General features: G+C 43.5%; 2 protein-coding genes across 2 annotated transcripts in view; one reads left to right on the forward strand and one right to left on the reverse strand.

The window, feature by feature from the left end:
- shisa3 (shisa family member 3) overlaps positions 1–3,245 on the reverse strand; it is a 3,653-nt gene extending 408 nt beyond the window's left edge. Inside the window, exons 1-2 of the mRNA XM_083686818.1 lie at positions 2,909–3,245; positions 1–859 (exon numbers count right to left, since the gene is read on the reverse strand). The exon at positions 1–859 is cut by the window's left edge and continues 408 nt beyond it. Of these exons, the coding sequence (XP_083542944.1) occupies positions 201–859; positions 2,909–3,179 (930 nt within the window). The 5' untranslated portion in view covers positions 3,180–3,245 and the 3' untranslated portion in view covers positions 1–200. The remainder of the gene's footprint in view (positions 860–2,908) is intronic.
- Positions 3,246–5,755: 2,510 nt separating this feature from the next.
- Positions 5,756–14,010, forward strand: bend4 (BEN domain containing 4; the record flags this gene model as incomplete). Its single annotated transcript, XM_083686217.1, has 6 exons — positions 5,756–6,295; positions 9,635–10,261; positions 11,222–11,313; positions 12,429–12,455; positions 13,141–13,381; positions 13,772–14,010. The coding sequence occupies exons 1-6, from the start codon at positions 5,767–5,769 to the stop codon at positions 14,008–14,010; spliced, it is 1,755 nt and encodes a 584-aa protein (XP_083542343.1). The 5' UTR covers positions 5,756–5,766.
- Between the last annotated feature and the right edge of the window lie 2,627 nt (positions 14,011–16,637).

A 16,637-nucleotide genomic window follows, 5' to 3' on the forward strand; every position in this document is an offset into this window, starting at 1 on the left:
TAAAAACATCACGGTGCCTCCCAGTTCTGTCTCTCTGTCTCCACGCTCGTTCAGCAGGCTCACTGCAGCTCAGAACAGTCTGTCAAATATATTGTTTCTGCTGCCCGTGTGTGTCTGCAGTCCGTGCCACCACACCACCTCATGTCCCACAGCGAGGTCCTGTACTGTAATCCAGCCTCCTCCCTACTAGGTGAGCCCAGTCAGCTCTGTCCAAAGTCTGCAAAGCCCTTGGCCCCGGAGAAAGGCTCTGGCTGTAGGGGGAAGAAATACTGCTGGGGCAGCAGGAAGCCTGTGCCCTGGGAGGAGTGGGAGTGGGAGTGGGAGTGCGGGTGCGTGGGCTGATGCAGCTGGAGCGGGGCGTGGGGGTGAGCATGGGGATGGGGGTGAGGGTGGGGGTGAGGGTGGCTGGAGGCGTGAGGGTGCTGGAGGCCACCTGGCATGCAGGCCATGGGGGAGGTATAGGGTGGGGGAGGGGGAGGGGGCAGCGGCTGGGGTGTGGGTGTCGATGTCGAGGAGGATACAGTGGCGGACACCAGGCATCCATGTTGCTGCTGCTGCCCCTGCCCTTGCCCCTGCCCCCCCAGGGAAAAGCGCCTCAGAGAGCTCCCCCCTCCAGCCGAGCTGGAACTAGTAGTAGCCGTGCTGGACTGGCGGGAGGGGGTGCGCAGGCTGGGGGGCGCGGTGGTCAAAATCATGGGGATGGTCTCACCCTGGCAGCTGCGAAGGGAGAAGCGGATGGGCTGCTGGGTAGGCTGCTTGGGTCTCAGACAGGTGCAGCAGTAGACCGCCACCAGGGAGCCAATCACCACGAAGGCCACGAAGATGGAACCCACCATCAGGAAGGGCACATAGATGGGCTCTGTGGAGAGAGGGAGACGGGGAGAGAAGGGAGGAAATGAGAAAGGACGTTTACAAACCCACGTCATGTTGAGTCAATGGAAAGCTTGGTGGTCTAACTGGTCTTACTACAAGGTTGATCATGACACTTAGAGTTCCTAATATATTCTGAAGAAGTACAGTAGGCTACTCCTTCAGGAACACATTTTGATTGTAAAATTTTTTTATTTATTTATTATGATACTTATTTTATGGGAAGAAAAATAAAGTTAAAAATGCCACTCTCAACAGTACTCATTAATTACTGCCTGAATATAATAAATATACAGTTTACATTAATATCATACATTACATTCAGATTATTTTTCACAGAAGCTGTTATGTTGTGTACTTGCTCTACACGTATTACTGTTGATTAATTATAGTTATAGTACTTTAATATACTGTGCCATATTGGCAAATGTGTAATTGTTATTATTTCACTTGTATTTCTTCTCCTTGAGATTTCACTTCACTGCACCATTTACATCCTGATAAATAAACGCTGATTAGAATTCTAAAGTAGCCTAACATATTTGTGGGTGTAGCTTGCATTTCTAGTGACAAAAAAACAACAACAGACAGAAGCTATAATGTTTAAAGACATATATCCAAAATGTAGATTTAACACTCAGATTACAAAAAGACGATTGGCGCTTGGGGAGGAAATTATTTAATGTTTATGTATTTTCATAAAATGTGTGGAAATTGTATTGACAATGGCCGCTCAGTTTTAGTGCGTAGCAGCAAGGAAGACCAGGGGAAACTAATCCGGCTAGGTTTGAGAGATTTGGCCAAATTGGTTAGCCACTGAATTGGTTTTATTCACGACAATAAAGGCTCTTTAACTTGCATTAAAAGTGCCATGAATTACTTGCCTTTGAATACGTAGGGCCGAATAATTAGGGGTTTTGTAATAACCCCACATAAATGAGTAATTCTCATAAAACTGTTTATAATGGCTTGACAAATTAAGTTGGATTTATAAAGTTATTACAGTACAGTCGGCTTTCATTTGAATTCTCCATCTGAGGGCTTAGGGCATTGCGTAAAGCAGTCGGTTAGCCTTATCACAAAATAAGTTCGTTTCTTGATCTTGAAATCTGTTTAAACTCTCCATCCACTTGTTTTCATCTATAGGACACTCTGGTGTGGCCCACTATCAACCCCCCACCCCCCTATCGTGTAACTGGAGGAATGTATGGTGACATTGTCCAGGTGTATCGCATGCCCACTTTTCGTTTCCTTTTTTCCATGCCGATAACAATCTTTCTAAGGCGAGGTCAAATAAAGCCCGAGCCAAGAGAAAACAGGTGCCCCACACGCAGGGAACAGGATCAGTGTGAATTAAGAGGGCCTGCCATTTATGCGTTCACTCTACCTTGATAAAGCAATAACACTTTGAAATTAATGTTCCCAAATTATTCTTCGAACTATTTAGTGATGATCAAACTTTATTTTTTATTTTTTATATATGATAGTTTACAGTGACTGATCAATCAATTTATTTCACAGTCATGATACGTTTTAAATTGTTTTTATTAGAAAAAAGTGTCAACTAGTGCCATTTTCTGTCTGAAGTGTGATGTAACCTATTGGGATACGTTGTGTTGGATAATTGGAGTTATAATACCATTGATTTGATTCATGGAACATTTTCTGCTTCTTATTTTTTCGTATTTTTTATTATGAGTGATGTTGATCATTTCTTTGGACATTAATTTTGAACGATAACCTTTGTCCTTTTTGGGTGTGATTTACAGATTACCTTGGAAAAACAATATAAGCCTATTCTATTATTGCAAAATTGAAAACAAAAATTACAATTAAGTAATCAGCCTTCTTTAGACTGCATGATGGTAATAACACCAACATGACACACTTGAGTGGATTGGCTGTTTTGTAGGCTGCTTTAGTTGATTTAAAGATACCAAAAATGTGTTTGACTTTAATACAATGTTCTAGGTCTTGATACAATGTTCTATGATTTCAGCGTTTATTAGGTACATAACTACTCTGGGACCCAACTTACGCGCTGCAAACTCGATGTTCTCCAGTTCCCTATCGTTGGTGCAGCTTCCCTGGTCCAGCCGTGCGTCCACGGCCGCGCAGCAGTACCGCAGGGCGCAAGACCCGCAGCACACGGTCGCGTCCATCGTGTCAAAGTCCTCCGGACACTGAAAGCCCTCGTGGTAATTTCCATTAGTGTCCAACCAGCCATGGCAGTACTCCCCGTGTGCGTCTGATATCCGTAGATTCCAGGTCAGATACCCCAGCAGGAGGCAGTTGAAAAGGCGCACCATCCCGGCGACAGTGTAAGTCCAGAATTGACTATGAAACAGTTCCTACTTTGTCGTTGTTTTTAACAATTATTCATGATGAATAACGTTTGAAATAATCCTCGATTGAATTCCCAATTATCTTTGATTTAAATGTCATCATTGGTTTGGTTTTGATTTAACCATACCCGTGCTGTTGTCATGTGTTTCATCCATTAGGCAGAAACTTCTCAAGCAAAGTCGATCCCAATAATCAAATGACAGGTGGAATAGAAACTTAAATTGAACTTTCACGGTTGTCTGAATGACGGTTCCAGACACTTCTCAAAAAGTCATCATTGCGCTTGAAGACCTCACGGAAACACCAGACATATAACTGAAAGTGTCTCAGAACGTTCCCCTTATAAATCTCCACTTCTCTTCACTATGCTCTTTTGAAAAAATATAAGATCGTAGTTAATCCATAGATATTCAGCTCTGTGAAGATGGTAGTATGTCTCTGGATGAGTGCGGTCGTCTGGTGGTGTCCAACCTCATTTGAAATCTGTTGCTTTTTGTGACCAACTCCGTAGGCGCGCACGCACCCTATTGACCACTGGACGTGCGCATTCACGTAGCATGTTGGAGCGGCTCTTTTGCGTCCCCCCTCACCCAATAATAGTAATGCCAAGTGATGCTGAGAGGACAGTCAGTAGTCTGCGCCATGCCCTTCATTGTCCTTGTCAATTAAACTAATTTGTAATACTAAGTGAACCAACAATTTGATATAAATTATTCTATCCGAATAAAAAGCTCACTTTTTTTTAGAGAGAGCTCAAGCTCAAGCATGCATCCAGTTGGGTTTTGTGTGAGTGCAAACCACTAGATGCTATACCTACTATGTCTTATTGAAAGTCCCTCTTTAGTTTTTTTTTCTGTTTCATTATATATGTGCCTTATTGTATTGTGCTGTTTTGTATTGTTCTCTGTTTGTTAAATGAACAAAATCCATAATAAATAAATGTAAAAAAAAAAAAAAAAAAAAAAGCATGCATCCAGCATAAGCATGCTCAAGCATTCTTGCATCAAAAGTATGCTATGCAACAGGCCATAATACATATGTTTATACTAATATTTGAATACTTCTCTAGCATAACACAATAGCTAGATAGCTAGATAGCTAGATAGATAGATAGATAGATAGATAGATAGATAGATAGATAGATAGGTACTTTGTTGATATCCGAGGGGAAATTAAGCCATTACAGCAGCTCACATCACAAACAACAACAACAAAATAAAGTGACAATAGAATAATAGAATACAAATAAAATAGACATCTGAAACATTATATACAGTAAGAACAGTCCAGTAAGATTTAACATCCCCCAGCCTGACTCTGATCACCCCGATCGAGCCAGCTGTTGCTGAAGGAGCTTCTCTGCTCTGCCACAGTGTCATGTAGGGGATTGGAGGGGTTGTCCATGATGGCCAGGAGTTTGGTCCTCATCCTCCTATTGGCCACCTCCTCCACAGTATCCCGGGTGACACAGAGTGTCAATAGACCGCGGGGCTACATATTCCCTTCTTAATCATTCTAAATACAGTGGAGTAATAATACTAACCCTTTGATATGCAGGATATGCATTTATCCTTGAAAAAAATTTCCCTATTTAGTGACTTTGATTTTTTACCAGTTTATCAATTGCTCATACACAGGCAAAGACCGATTTTCTCAAGTTTTCAATGTCAGTTCTTCACCTGTTCCTGTCACCAGTGACCGAATTTGTATTCATGTGTCGCCCCCTTGTGGCAGTTATAGTAAGCTACAGTGCAGGATTTTTGTGAGTGCAAAAAATCTGTCATGATATAGGGACCACTTGAGTCAAGATGAATAGTCCTATTCTTAATTAAATAAATAAAACTGATGTTATTGTATTACAGTTCCTATTGAGTTATATAGATGTTCCCCATCTGTGCCGTGCAGTGTTGAATTAAAAATATCTTTTGACACCATTTATACTTCAGAACATGATCAAGCCATGTGTTGGTCTCTCTTGGGCATTTCAAGTTCTTCATGTGACACAAGTTATTACCATGGAGTGGGCTTATTGCATGTCTATTTAAATTGATGTACTGGTGCCAACCTATTGCCTATTCCTAGATGAGATGTCACAGGTGTGCCCAGATGTGCCCCTCTCGGGAGCGTTGTCATATTGATGGGGTGCTCTCCTCACTACTGTTACTGGGTTTCTGGATGCTTTCAGAGGCAAAATGGCCACTCGTTCCTATCGCAGAATATCTCTCTCCACAGCTTTGTATGCTCAATCTTTACGAATGCTATTGAACCCCGCCGATTCTAGAGAGAGCGCAGACAGTGGGGCGTGAATAGGTCCCGCCTGCATTTCCCTCTGGCAAAAATAATCAGTTAAACACGGCGCCCCCGTCTGGGGATTGGCGCGGTGGCTTGTCAGTAAATTAGCCCACCCTCTGACTATTACAGAGTGGGGACTACTGGGGGAAATTGAGCCAGACAGCGAGACAGTGACGGAAAGATAACCAGTCTACACCAGCCTGTCAAGCGAGGACGCGACGAGAGCTACCGTAAGTGACAAGCGCTCTGAAACTTACAATGATGGACGGGGAGATCCAACCTGCAGACGAAGGGCTCTGCCCCCCGAAGATGTGCCGGCAGCAACGGGGTCCTTACAGCACCCTCAAGACCTTCCCGAACAAGCGGTCCGCGGGAAAGGCGCGGTTTGATAGACCCACTATGGTCGATATCCCGCTGTTTGGAGACAGCGGCGGACATCATTACAACTATCATCCGAGTCACCATCATCCGTATCAACAGAGTCAGCAGCAGCAGCATCAGCAGCAGCGACTGCAACTCCACCAGACCTCCCTCACCATCAGTAGCAGCCAGCAGCATCACCCAACGCCGCCGCTGCAACAGCAACATCGTTTCCCCTGCGAAAACAGGCCCAGCAGCAGAGTCGCGACATCCACCTCAGCAACAGTGGGGAGTGAGGCGGCGGCATCATTTGACAGCCAGCGGAGGGTCGTCAGCGCCACAGCGGTGCGCCACGACTCCCGGTATTCGCCCTTACGAACCGCGCTTAACCATGAATCTCCGGACTGCACTTACGGGATAAGCTCGGGTAGGTTTTCAAACTTGAACGACAACGTGATCTTAGAGAAAGTTTAGTCTTTATATATTATCAGTTCAGCTGAGCATCGCACAGGCCTGTTTGCTACCTCTGTGCGTAATGCAATAGATTACTAGACATGGTAGAGATTACATTTTTCAGTTTAAATGTGTTTGTCCTATTACTATAACTATAATATTGGACGTTATAAGGTTTTAAATGTAACTTCAACCTGCTTCCAAACCTTGTTGGTAGTAGCATACTATTCTTTCCATGCACAGCAATAAACACATGGATTATTGACACTTTTCATATCATATTACTGCTACTTATCAGTTCACATCCACAACATCCATTCACCGGGCTGATGAACTGAAAGCATCTTCTGTGGTCTTTGTTCTAGCAGCACCTGTCACATTCTTTTTTGTTTCTCTTCCATTCTCCCCCATGCCTTCATTTGCAGTGATTGATGTTGCGTGCTACAATGCTGCTGTAATGAGACTGAACAGTCATGATGGAGTGCAAGGATGTTAATGTGTGCCCAAATGAGTCACTGGATTGTGTTTTTGTGGAAGCTTGCGTGTGTGAACTGCTGCTGCTCTCTGGCTCATATGTTCATGTTTTCGCTTTGCTCATTTTAATGTGCTCATTTTGCTTCTTTACAGTCAAGCCATTGTAATGATGTGCACATAATCTTCATTTGAAATACTGCATATCTAGTAAGGAGTTTTAGTTTTAGATTAAATGGGGTGGACTAAACCCTGCAGAGGTACTAAATTAAACAGAGCCCAACCAGCAAGCGTTTATCGGTCCACTGGTAATAATAATAATAATAAGCTTTGATTTATATAGCACCTTTCATACATAAGAATGCAGTTCAAAGTGCTGTACAATACTGCGCAAAAGAAAGAAAAAAGGTAGGAACAGATAAACAGATAAAAAAGGAACAGATAAAAAAGGAAAAAGAGAACAATCAAAACATCAGCAAAGTGCTGTACAATACAGTGCAAGAGCAGATTAAAAACACTGTTGGTGGCAACAGAGTGGCTCATCAGCCAATATCAGAACCTTAATGGCAAAATGATGGCTATTAACCCAACAACATACTAGTAATGATTGGCTGACAGATGGCATGCCACTCGTAGACCTTTGTTGACGACACTGTTGAAGGGCGACAGTTGGTATGCGATGGTATTGGTAGATCGATGGGTGGTATGCCAAATATAGACCAATGGTGGCATGCCATTGGTGGACCGATGGCCTGCATACCGATGTTAGACAGAGGGTTAGCATACCATTGGTAGACCACCCATCGGCACGCCAATGATAAACAGCTGCTGGCATGCCAATGCTAAACCGACCGTCGCTATGTGTATGGTGGACCAATGTAGGCATGTCAATGGTAGACCGATTGTTAGCATGCCAACAGTGGGCCGACAAGGGGCCACCACCAGCTTGCTGGCTGGGAGATCCCACATAGATAAACCTGCTTATCTTTCTCCTTGCAGATTGGGCTGAGCATCAGTATTATCACATGCCACAGGCAATCTACACTCACCGAACACTTCATTAGGAAGACCTGTACACCTTCCCATTGTTCCCTAATAAAGTGCTCGGTGAGTGTATACATTGCCATGGTGATATAGTAGCCTATCATCTGATGGCATGAAGTCTGACCTCCTATAGATTATAGGTTATATGGATTATCATTATGTTAAGTAAGGCTCTTGCACATAGTAATGGAACAGTACAGGCCTTATATAGTAGATGCTATGGGCCTCCCTGATGAATCACTATACAGAATGTGATACTGCATTGTACCTCTGCTGTGGGCCCAATTACCACACTCAAAGCTGATGTATGCACTGTTGCTTTGTTTCTGTAATGCCCTTTATTGCAGCCTGTCCTTCACAAAGATAAATATTTCTTGATAATAACAACGATAAGAGCATCTTCCCCTTGAGGGGACAGACAATGATGATGACTCTCTCATATCCCTTCAGCACCCCAGAATCTGAGGGAGCGAGGACCCAAAGACCCAGCCAGCCCTGCAGATATGAGCACAATAACGCAAATTGCATTTAAAAGCTTTCCCAAAGACTTGTGATTAAAATAAATGGGGCTCATAAATTCCCCTTTGCCAAGCATGTTATGTTTAATGAAATTTTATGAGGCTGTGCACTCCCAGCATCAGAGATGGAGAGGGGGAGGAGGGGAGGGGGGCGGCTGTGAGGAGGGGGAGGAAAGATATCAGATACATCTCGCCGGGTAAACAGAGACAGCGCGCATATTAATAAATGCGACACATCTGCACCAGGCCGATAGACACGTCTCAGTGGTTCTGCAAACGCAGCACAGTGGGCCGCCCAATTTCTGGGGCGCTGTGGCTGAGATCATAATTACCTGCCTTGTCTCTCTTTGTGTGTATGTGTGTGTGCGTGCGTGCGCGCGCGTGCGTGTGCGTGCGTGATGTGTGTGTATATGTGTGTGAGGACCACAGATTAATAATCATCAGAGCTAAGATTCACAAGATCATCTCCTTCTGACGTGCTGAGGCTGCTGGGAGGCAGGAGGAAGGACACAAGATGGCCTGTTGTTTCTGCTGATAGCAGAGCAGCAGCCGTAGCCTATCTGCTGTGTGGTGTTCCCTCTTTATTCCATAAGGTGCATAATTGGACACGTGGACTTGGGTTATTAATAAATGATGAAACCAGCCTCTTATTGGGGTCCCATGAACAGAATAATGTGAGAGATATAGAAAGAGGAAGAGCGAGACAGAGGGAGTGGGGGAGAGAGATGGTGGAGGAAGCCGGGGCAGCGATGCAGAAAGCACAGAAAGCACAGCTCACATTTGTGGCATAACTGTGTAGCTCCAATGCCCCCCACGGCTGGAAACAGAACGAGTTCAACGCGGCCGCAAGACGTTGTACCAAATTTACCCCGAGTTTGATCCGTGTTCTTCGAGGAATGAGAGTCAAACAATCTTGCAAACTGTTATATAACGATGATGATGATGATGATGATGATGATGACTGGTCTAGCTGAGACTGTTTTGTGATATACTGTTTTTCATCATAAACATATCCAATGCTGCAGGTGGCTACAGCCAGGACAGTGGAAGGTGGTTAATGTGCTCAAAAACGCTACTATTCGAGCAAATGTTTCAATTCAATGTCCCGCTGAGACCATATATACTGAAAAATGTATGCACTCACTGCAATGTAAGTCGCTTTGGATGAAAGTGTCAGTTAAATGGCAGATATTATTATATTATTACAATGCAATCTTGTTGTTGTTGTGTTGTTATCATTGTCTCTCTAGCATTGTTCATCTTGTCCTCTTCCCCTACAGAGAACAGGCTGATCCTGGACGCGTTTGCCCAGCAGTGCAGCCGAGTCCTCAGCCTCCTCAACAACAACGGGAGGTTCCTGGAACCGCCCTCCTCCCTCACCTCCCACATCAAGCAGGAGGATGGCTGCCTGGCCGGGCCTGTGTCTGGATCTGGGGGGGAGACGAGGCCTGGAGGAGGGGGGTTACAGCAGGATGGACACTACCCTCCCCTGGGTAATCCCAGGCCTGAGGAGAGCAGCTCCACCACAGACGCTGAGGAGGAGGCCCAGCGGAGCCAGTGGAACCAACAACAAACCTCTGCCTTCCTCCGCATCTTCACTGAGTCCCTCCAGAACTACCTGCTCACTGGGCCCCAGCAGCCCCAACAGGGCCCAGGCCTCAAGGGCGAGCGAGGCCCAACAATAGACCCTGAATCTGGGGTGTCTCCAGGGGGGCACAACCTGGGGGGCTGGAGCTCCCCGGCGCTGTCGGAGTCATATGGCCACCCGTCGTCTACCTTGCCAGAGGAGGAAGAGGAGGAGGAGGAGGAGGAGAGCTGCTGCCCTCGCTGTTTGGAGCTGGAGCAGGAGGTGCTGTGTCTGCAACAGGAGAACGAGGAGCTCCGCAACAAGATGGAGAACACACCAGGTACTAGAGAGCAGCTGGGTCATAGGTTACTGGGTCATAGGTTACCTAAGTTACTGGGTCATAATGGAGAACATACCAGCCAGGTGATAAACTAGGGTTTAACTAACTGGCTCAGAATGCAGAGTAGACCTTATGGGGATTTCAATAGTTAATGTCACAGCCACTTCCTCTTGGGTCACGGACGGTTGAAGTTAGAGAAGCTGATGGTTGAAGAGACATTTGAGAGGCTTTAGGTGCGTTACAACGCAAATACCCAACGCAAATACCCAACGCAAATACCCAATGCAAATACCCAATGCAAATATTTATTATTTGTCTTCAGAGAGTACAGAGAAGGATTTAGTTAATCCCTGTGGTGAGATGGGCTACCAATGTTAATATACAGTATCTAAATCAACACCCTCAAGGCTCTATAGACTCCTGATATATACTGTACATCTTCACAGCAGCCAAACACAGCCCCACTATCTGAGACCACTAAGGATTGAGTGGATATGCTTTAATCTGCCATTCATTCTCATTACCTAACCTCTCTCTACCCTGAGCCTTCAGAATATCCCCGATGGTGCCCAGACCTAATTAGCGGTATCACTGCTCTTTCCACAACCTCCCTGTTGGAAGGTTGTCCTGGTGGAATATGCATCGGCTTATTGAGTACAAAAGACTACAGCAGAGAGACTCAAATGAGACCCTTTCACCATCAGACAATGAGCATCAGAGTGTATGCAGATTTTTTTACAATAGTTAAGTATTTCAGAACTATTACACCCCAAAATAGCACGTAGGTCTATTAGTTGACGACGGTGTTACCTGACAGACTTTGGCACTGAAGTGTGAAGTGGGTAAGATCATTAAAAAACGGTGCTATTGTGTCTGTATCATTGATCACATTCAGTGAGGTCAGAATTACCACACCAAGCAATAAGTAGTAGAATAAACGTAACATGAATCACTTTGCAGCTCCCTGCCAGACTGTTCTGGACTTCTTCAAGACTGTTCTCCAACACAATAACCAGCTCATACAGCCTGTACCAGAAGAACAGCTAACAGAGGTGAGGACTCAAATCTGAAAACACAGCAACTTCCTGAAAAATACTTTGGTCTATTTCAGTTCTGTTAGATATGAGGCATGATGTGTTATCAGTCAGAGGGCTTCAATCTTCTTCTGCTAAACAGTGGTGCGCAGAGCAAAAACCATGTTCAAAGACCGTTTCGGTAATTTCGTGTCACCTATAGGTCCGTCTGCTCTGACCAAAACAAACGTTGTACCAATATAGGCAGAGCGGTAAATGGGAATGCTCGGAGGACTTGTCAACGGGAGTGGGCAAATTAGGTATTCCACGTTCAATAATTAATAATAGGCGGAAATATACACTTATTTGATCATAATGGGCACATCAGTACCTCCACTACAAATATGTGGGAGTAGGTCTAGTGTTGTCTCATTAGCCTACTAAAATATGTATGCCATTTTCCCTAAAACATTGAAATAATGCCAATGTTCCTAGCAGACATCGATTGCCTCCACTCTCTGCGCCAATTACTACCTCGATTAATATCATGCAACCGTGAATTTGATTCGGTATAAAACAGTAACAGTAAGCTATATCTTAGATATATGACATATGCTTAAAAATGCATAGGCATATACTGTACCTTCTTGATAGAAAAATAAGTTTGGACAGCCTTTACGCACAAACTATAAAAAGATGATGGCTAGAATCATCCTGAGAGTCGCCAAATTCATGTTCTTCAATCCATGATAATATTTGGAGGGGAGAATAATACAGACCTAGCATACTATAGTCATACAGCGCCCTCCATAAGTGTAGGAAAGAGGAAGCTCGTTGTGTCTTTTAGCTCTATACCCAAACAGTTTGGATTTGAAATCAAACAATTACTTCAAAGTAGAGATTCTCAGCTTTAATTGAATGTATTTTTTTCAGATTGGGTTCACCATTTAGAAAGTGCATTTTTAAACATACTCTCCCTAACTGAAACTTTGCTGAACGAAATTACCAACATAGCGGCATATGGACTATACATTGTGGTGCACAGAATACTTTTAGTGAAAGGAAATTGGAGCCCATAGTATGGTACATTGTACATAAGTGATATCATTACTGTTTATCAACTAAATTAACTAAATAGCTCTATCTCTCTACAGGATGAAGAACGGAAAACATTCTTTGAGGTTTGTGTTTTCAAGATGAGTTTTCTTTATAACTAAAACAACCTTTTACCCCAGTTCCATGTTTAAGTGTTGTGGCCTAGTGATCCTTCTTCACTTACTGTAATGTGATACTGTAGTTCACTAAAAAACGGTGTACATACAGATCCAGCTGAGATGATGAAATTAGATAACACATTAATATCACATTCATCTGGGAGTGAGGACCACAGATTAGCTCAACATTATACACAGTCTTAACAACTTTTTAGGTTTTAACGTTTCAGCGTTTTAGGTTTGAGCAGTCACAGAAAGAAGTCCCTTTACATACGTTCACATTTGTTGTGCAATTTTAACCTAAACTGCAGTAATCAACCTGAAACTAGTTTCACATGAAGTGAAACTGTCATTCAAATGAGAGCCTCTATTAGCTTGTGAAAGTATTATTTTGAAACGGAATTGCATAAGCAAACCAAACACCAAACAACACACAGCATAATCTGTGAATCTGAAACTTGATACCACCAGTGCTTTGCATTCTACAGTACAAAGCACTGGGGAATTACTTCAGGTTCAATAACACAATGGATCAAAAAAGACAGGTATTAAGAGTGTAGGTCTTTATCGATGTACAGTAGAGCTACAACACAGGCCTAGGTCCATGCCCAGGTATCTCTCACCTGACCCTTCTCCCCCCCCCCTCCTCCAGGGTAGTAAACAGCTCCTGGGGAACTATCCTCTCTTCATCACCAACAAGCAGTGGGACGAGGCGGTCAACTCCTCCAAGAAGGATGGCCGTAGGCTGCTGCGTTACCTGATCCGCTTCGTCTTCACCACCGACGAGCTCAAGTACTCCTGCGGCCTGGGGAAGAGGAAACGCTCGGTTCACTCAGGAGAACCCGGGCCCGAGAGACGGCCCCTGAACCCCGTCAAAGTCACCTGCCTCAGAGGTGTTGTACTGCCATCGGTCTCCACCTAAGAACTGTGTTTACCACTAGAGACGTGTGTGATGATACACTGACAATGGAGACAGGACTTATCATTTGTCAACCTCAATGTTCAAATTCATACTCATTCATCTTGAACGTTCCCCTGGCAATAAAGTCATTCCATTGTTTCCTATTCTATTCTATTCTATTCTAAATCCACCATCGGTATTCCAGAGTTCATCAGAATGCACTGTGCTTCTAATTCTATTCTAAACCAGCCGTCTGTATTCCAGAGTTCATCAGTATGCACTGTGCTTCTAATTCTATTCTAAACCATCCGTCTGTATTCCAGAGTTCATCAGAATGCACTGTGCTTCTAATTCTATTCTAAACCAACTGTCTGTATTCCAGAGTTCATCAGAATGCACTGTGCTTCCAACCCCGACTGGTGGATGCCCTCTGAGGAGCAGATCAACAAGGTGTTCAGCGACGCGGTGGGCCACGCCCGCCAGGGCCGGGCCGTGGGCACCTTCCTGGGCAGCAGTGGCAGCGGCAGCAGCACCAGCAGCCTCTACATGGACGCCTACGATGGACACCTTTCACAGGACGAACTGTTTCTCAAAGGCTCTCATAACAGCCTGGGGGACTAAAGCAAAATGGAGGGGGGGGTGGGGGGGGGGGGTGCGGCTGGAGGCTGGAGAGGAGAGGACAGTACAATGATGTGTGTACACGGACCCTAAACCATAGACACTAGGCTGTACTAGGCTCTTACTGTACGGTACAGAGCAGGGCAGGGAAACGCAACATTCCAGAGGACCAAGTCGGTTTTTTTTCACCCCGTGCTTTTTTCCTTTTTTTATGAGATGAGATGAAACTGTTTTAGGGTGCATCAAACATTGTACAGTACATATTGAGACAGACAAGGACAGTGAATATCACAGTATGTTGGTGGCAAAGATTAATTTGGATAGACTAACCCTAACCCGAAACAAAAAACCTTTTTAAGTTAACCAAAGATATTTATGAAGTAGAAATGCAGTATTTGTGCAACTGATGATTGATCGATTGTTGAATTTTAGCTGGTGCTCCTGACACAAATCACCAAAGCCCTACTGGTTTGAAACTTTGGACTGATGATGCCCCTTTCAAGACCTTCCATTTTCGCCTTAAAACTGATTTAAAAAGACATCCATGCGTGTGACTTTATGCTTTTCCTCTTAGAACTACATTACCCATGATGCTGGAGTCTCTAATGTGGACTGAGATTACTGAGTATTTCACTTATCCCCCACCCATAATCATAATGTTACGTATTGCTATGTGTGACCACTCTGATATAATATCAATATCAAAACAGATATGAAGGTTTACATTAACATTATGATGAATCAATGTTTAGGTTTTTAATGCCTTCATGTGCACAAAATGTGTATCAATGTGGCTTCAACCAAAGCAGTAATTGATTGTGATTAGTTGTCCCAACGGGGTAAAAGAGGAGAGGTCTACTGTGCATATCATTGTGACGGTTTACATTGTTTTTGTTGGGACTTTTAATGATTCATATGTACACCATTCATTTCCTATACAAATGAATGTATGAAATTGACTATAAGACTACGAGTTACGGTGTGATAAAGGTGATATAACAATGTTATTGTTGATAACAGTAGCCCTTTTGGGACGTGTAAGGTTGTTTTTAAATGCCTGTTCTCTCTCAAATGCCCCAGCCAAGTAGAGAAGTGCCGCAGAGACCTCGTCAGAGAGGTTCTGTTGTTGTGTCACGTACTGTTTTGAATGTGTATACATACATACCTGTGGTTACTGTACATTCCTCTGAATATATATCCTTTATTCTCAAAGTGACTGTGTCAACACTGTGAAACAGACTCTGAGCTGATTTTGACTAAATTATATGAATAGTTGCTGTTGTTATTGTTTTTATTTATGATCAAATAAACATTCCATCCTTATTGACTGGGGTTATTTTTCGTCTTGGACAGTGGCTGTCAGTAAATGTCCAGTGAAGGAGTAGGTAATAGTGTTGATTATTGATATGTTCTTTCTGCTTCCGCCGTAGATTGAAGACCCATCTCTTCAGGCTACATCTTAATGGTCCCTCCTAAAGACCTCTTCATCCCCACCCTCCCCCTGTACAAGTTTCTCTCCTGTTAAAAAAAAAAAAAGATCTTCTAGCATTGTGACTTCCAATGGCCCCTGGTCTGAGCATTGATTACTTTTTCTTATGATGACTGATGGATAGATTATTCACTTACTTAAACAAATGTATTTGTTGTAAGTCGCTTTGGATAAAGGCATCTGCTAAATGCCATAAATGTAAATGTAAATGTAATAATTTGTTCAAGGAGCACGCACATTTAAGTCTGTGTAGTTAAATAATGTATCCCTTAGTCCGGTAGATGGCAGTCATCACAAGCCACACAACTGAGACGATGCGGCATCGGGGAGCAGGGGACAGAGCTCCTGTATATAGTTCCTGAGTTGGACAATAGTTCAGCGGAACTCTCAGCATGATATATGCGTTTCCATTGATCTTAATAAAATAAACATACTCATTTCCATGTTCTTCCAATGAATGTCATAACTTTTAAATACTTAGTGAATGTGAACACATCAACACAGCATGCACAAAAACATGACAAATAATGAGGTTGTTTTGTGGTACAGGAGGAGTTGACATAACAATGACAGTATAAAACCATGTGCAAATTGACAAACTTGACAGTTGGTGCAATGTTTCCATAAAACCATTAAGGGCTATTGGCCAATAATTATGTATTTATGTATTTGTCGGGACCATCCAAATAGGCACTATATTGAGGTAGACTATAGACCACACTGGATTTGTTTATTTACATGACATCATTTGACATCGTGATTGCGCAAGACAACCAACCATAATGCACTTGTTTACACTTTGTAATAGTTATGTGTAACAGAACCCACGGGACGATTCAGCCCCCAAAGTGTTTACATTATTCCGATGGGCCCAATTTCACCAATTTAACGCATTGGCCTAACTGATGCGGCCGAAAAGCCATTTGTGTGTGTCACACGTGTGATTGCTTTTGCTATATTGGCAAGCAAAATAATCCAGGCTATTACATACATGTTGTGACATATTGATAGGCTTAACGATCACCATTAATAATGGAATTATAATAATGCGACTATTGTCATAGCTTGCTCTTGTCTCACCGTTTAGGGGGAGTATTTCTCTTTAATTCTGCAGTATCCATAAAGCCTACTGTATGCGGCG

Source organism: Argentina silus, assembly GCF_951799395.1.
Source record: "Argentina silus genome assembly, chromosome: 15".
Lineage (NCBI taxonomy): Eukaryota > Metazoa > Chordata > Actinopteri > Argentiniformes > Argentinidae > Argentina > Argentina silus.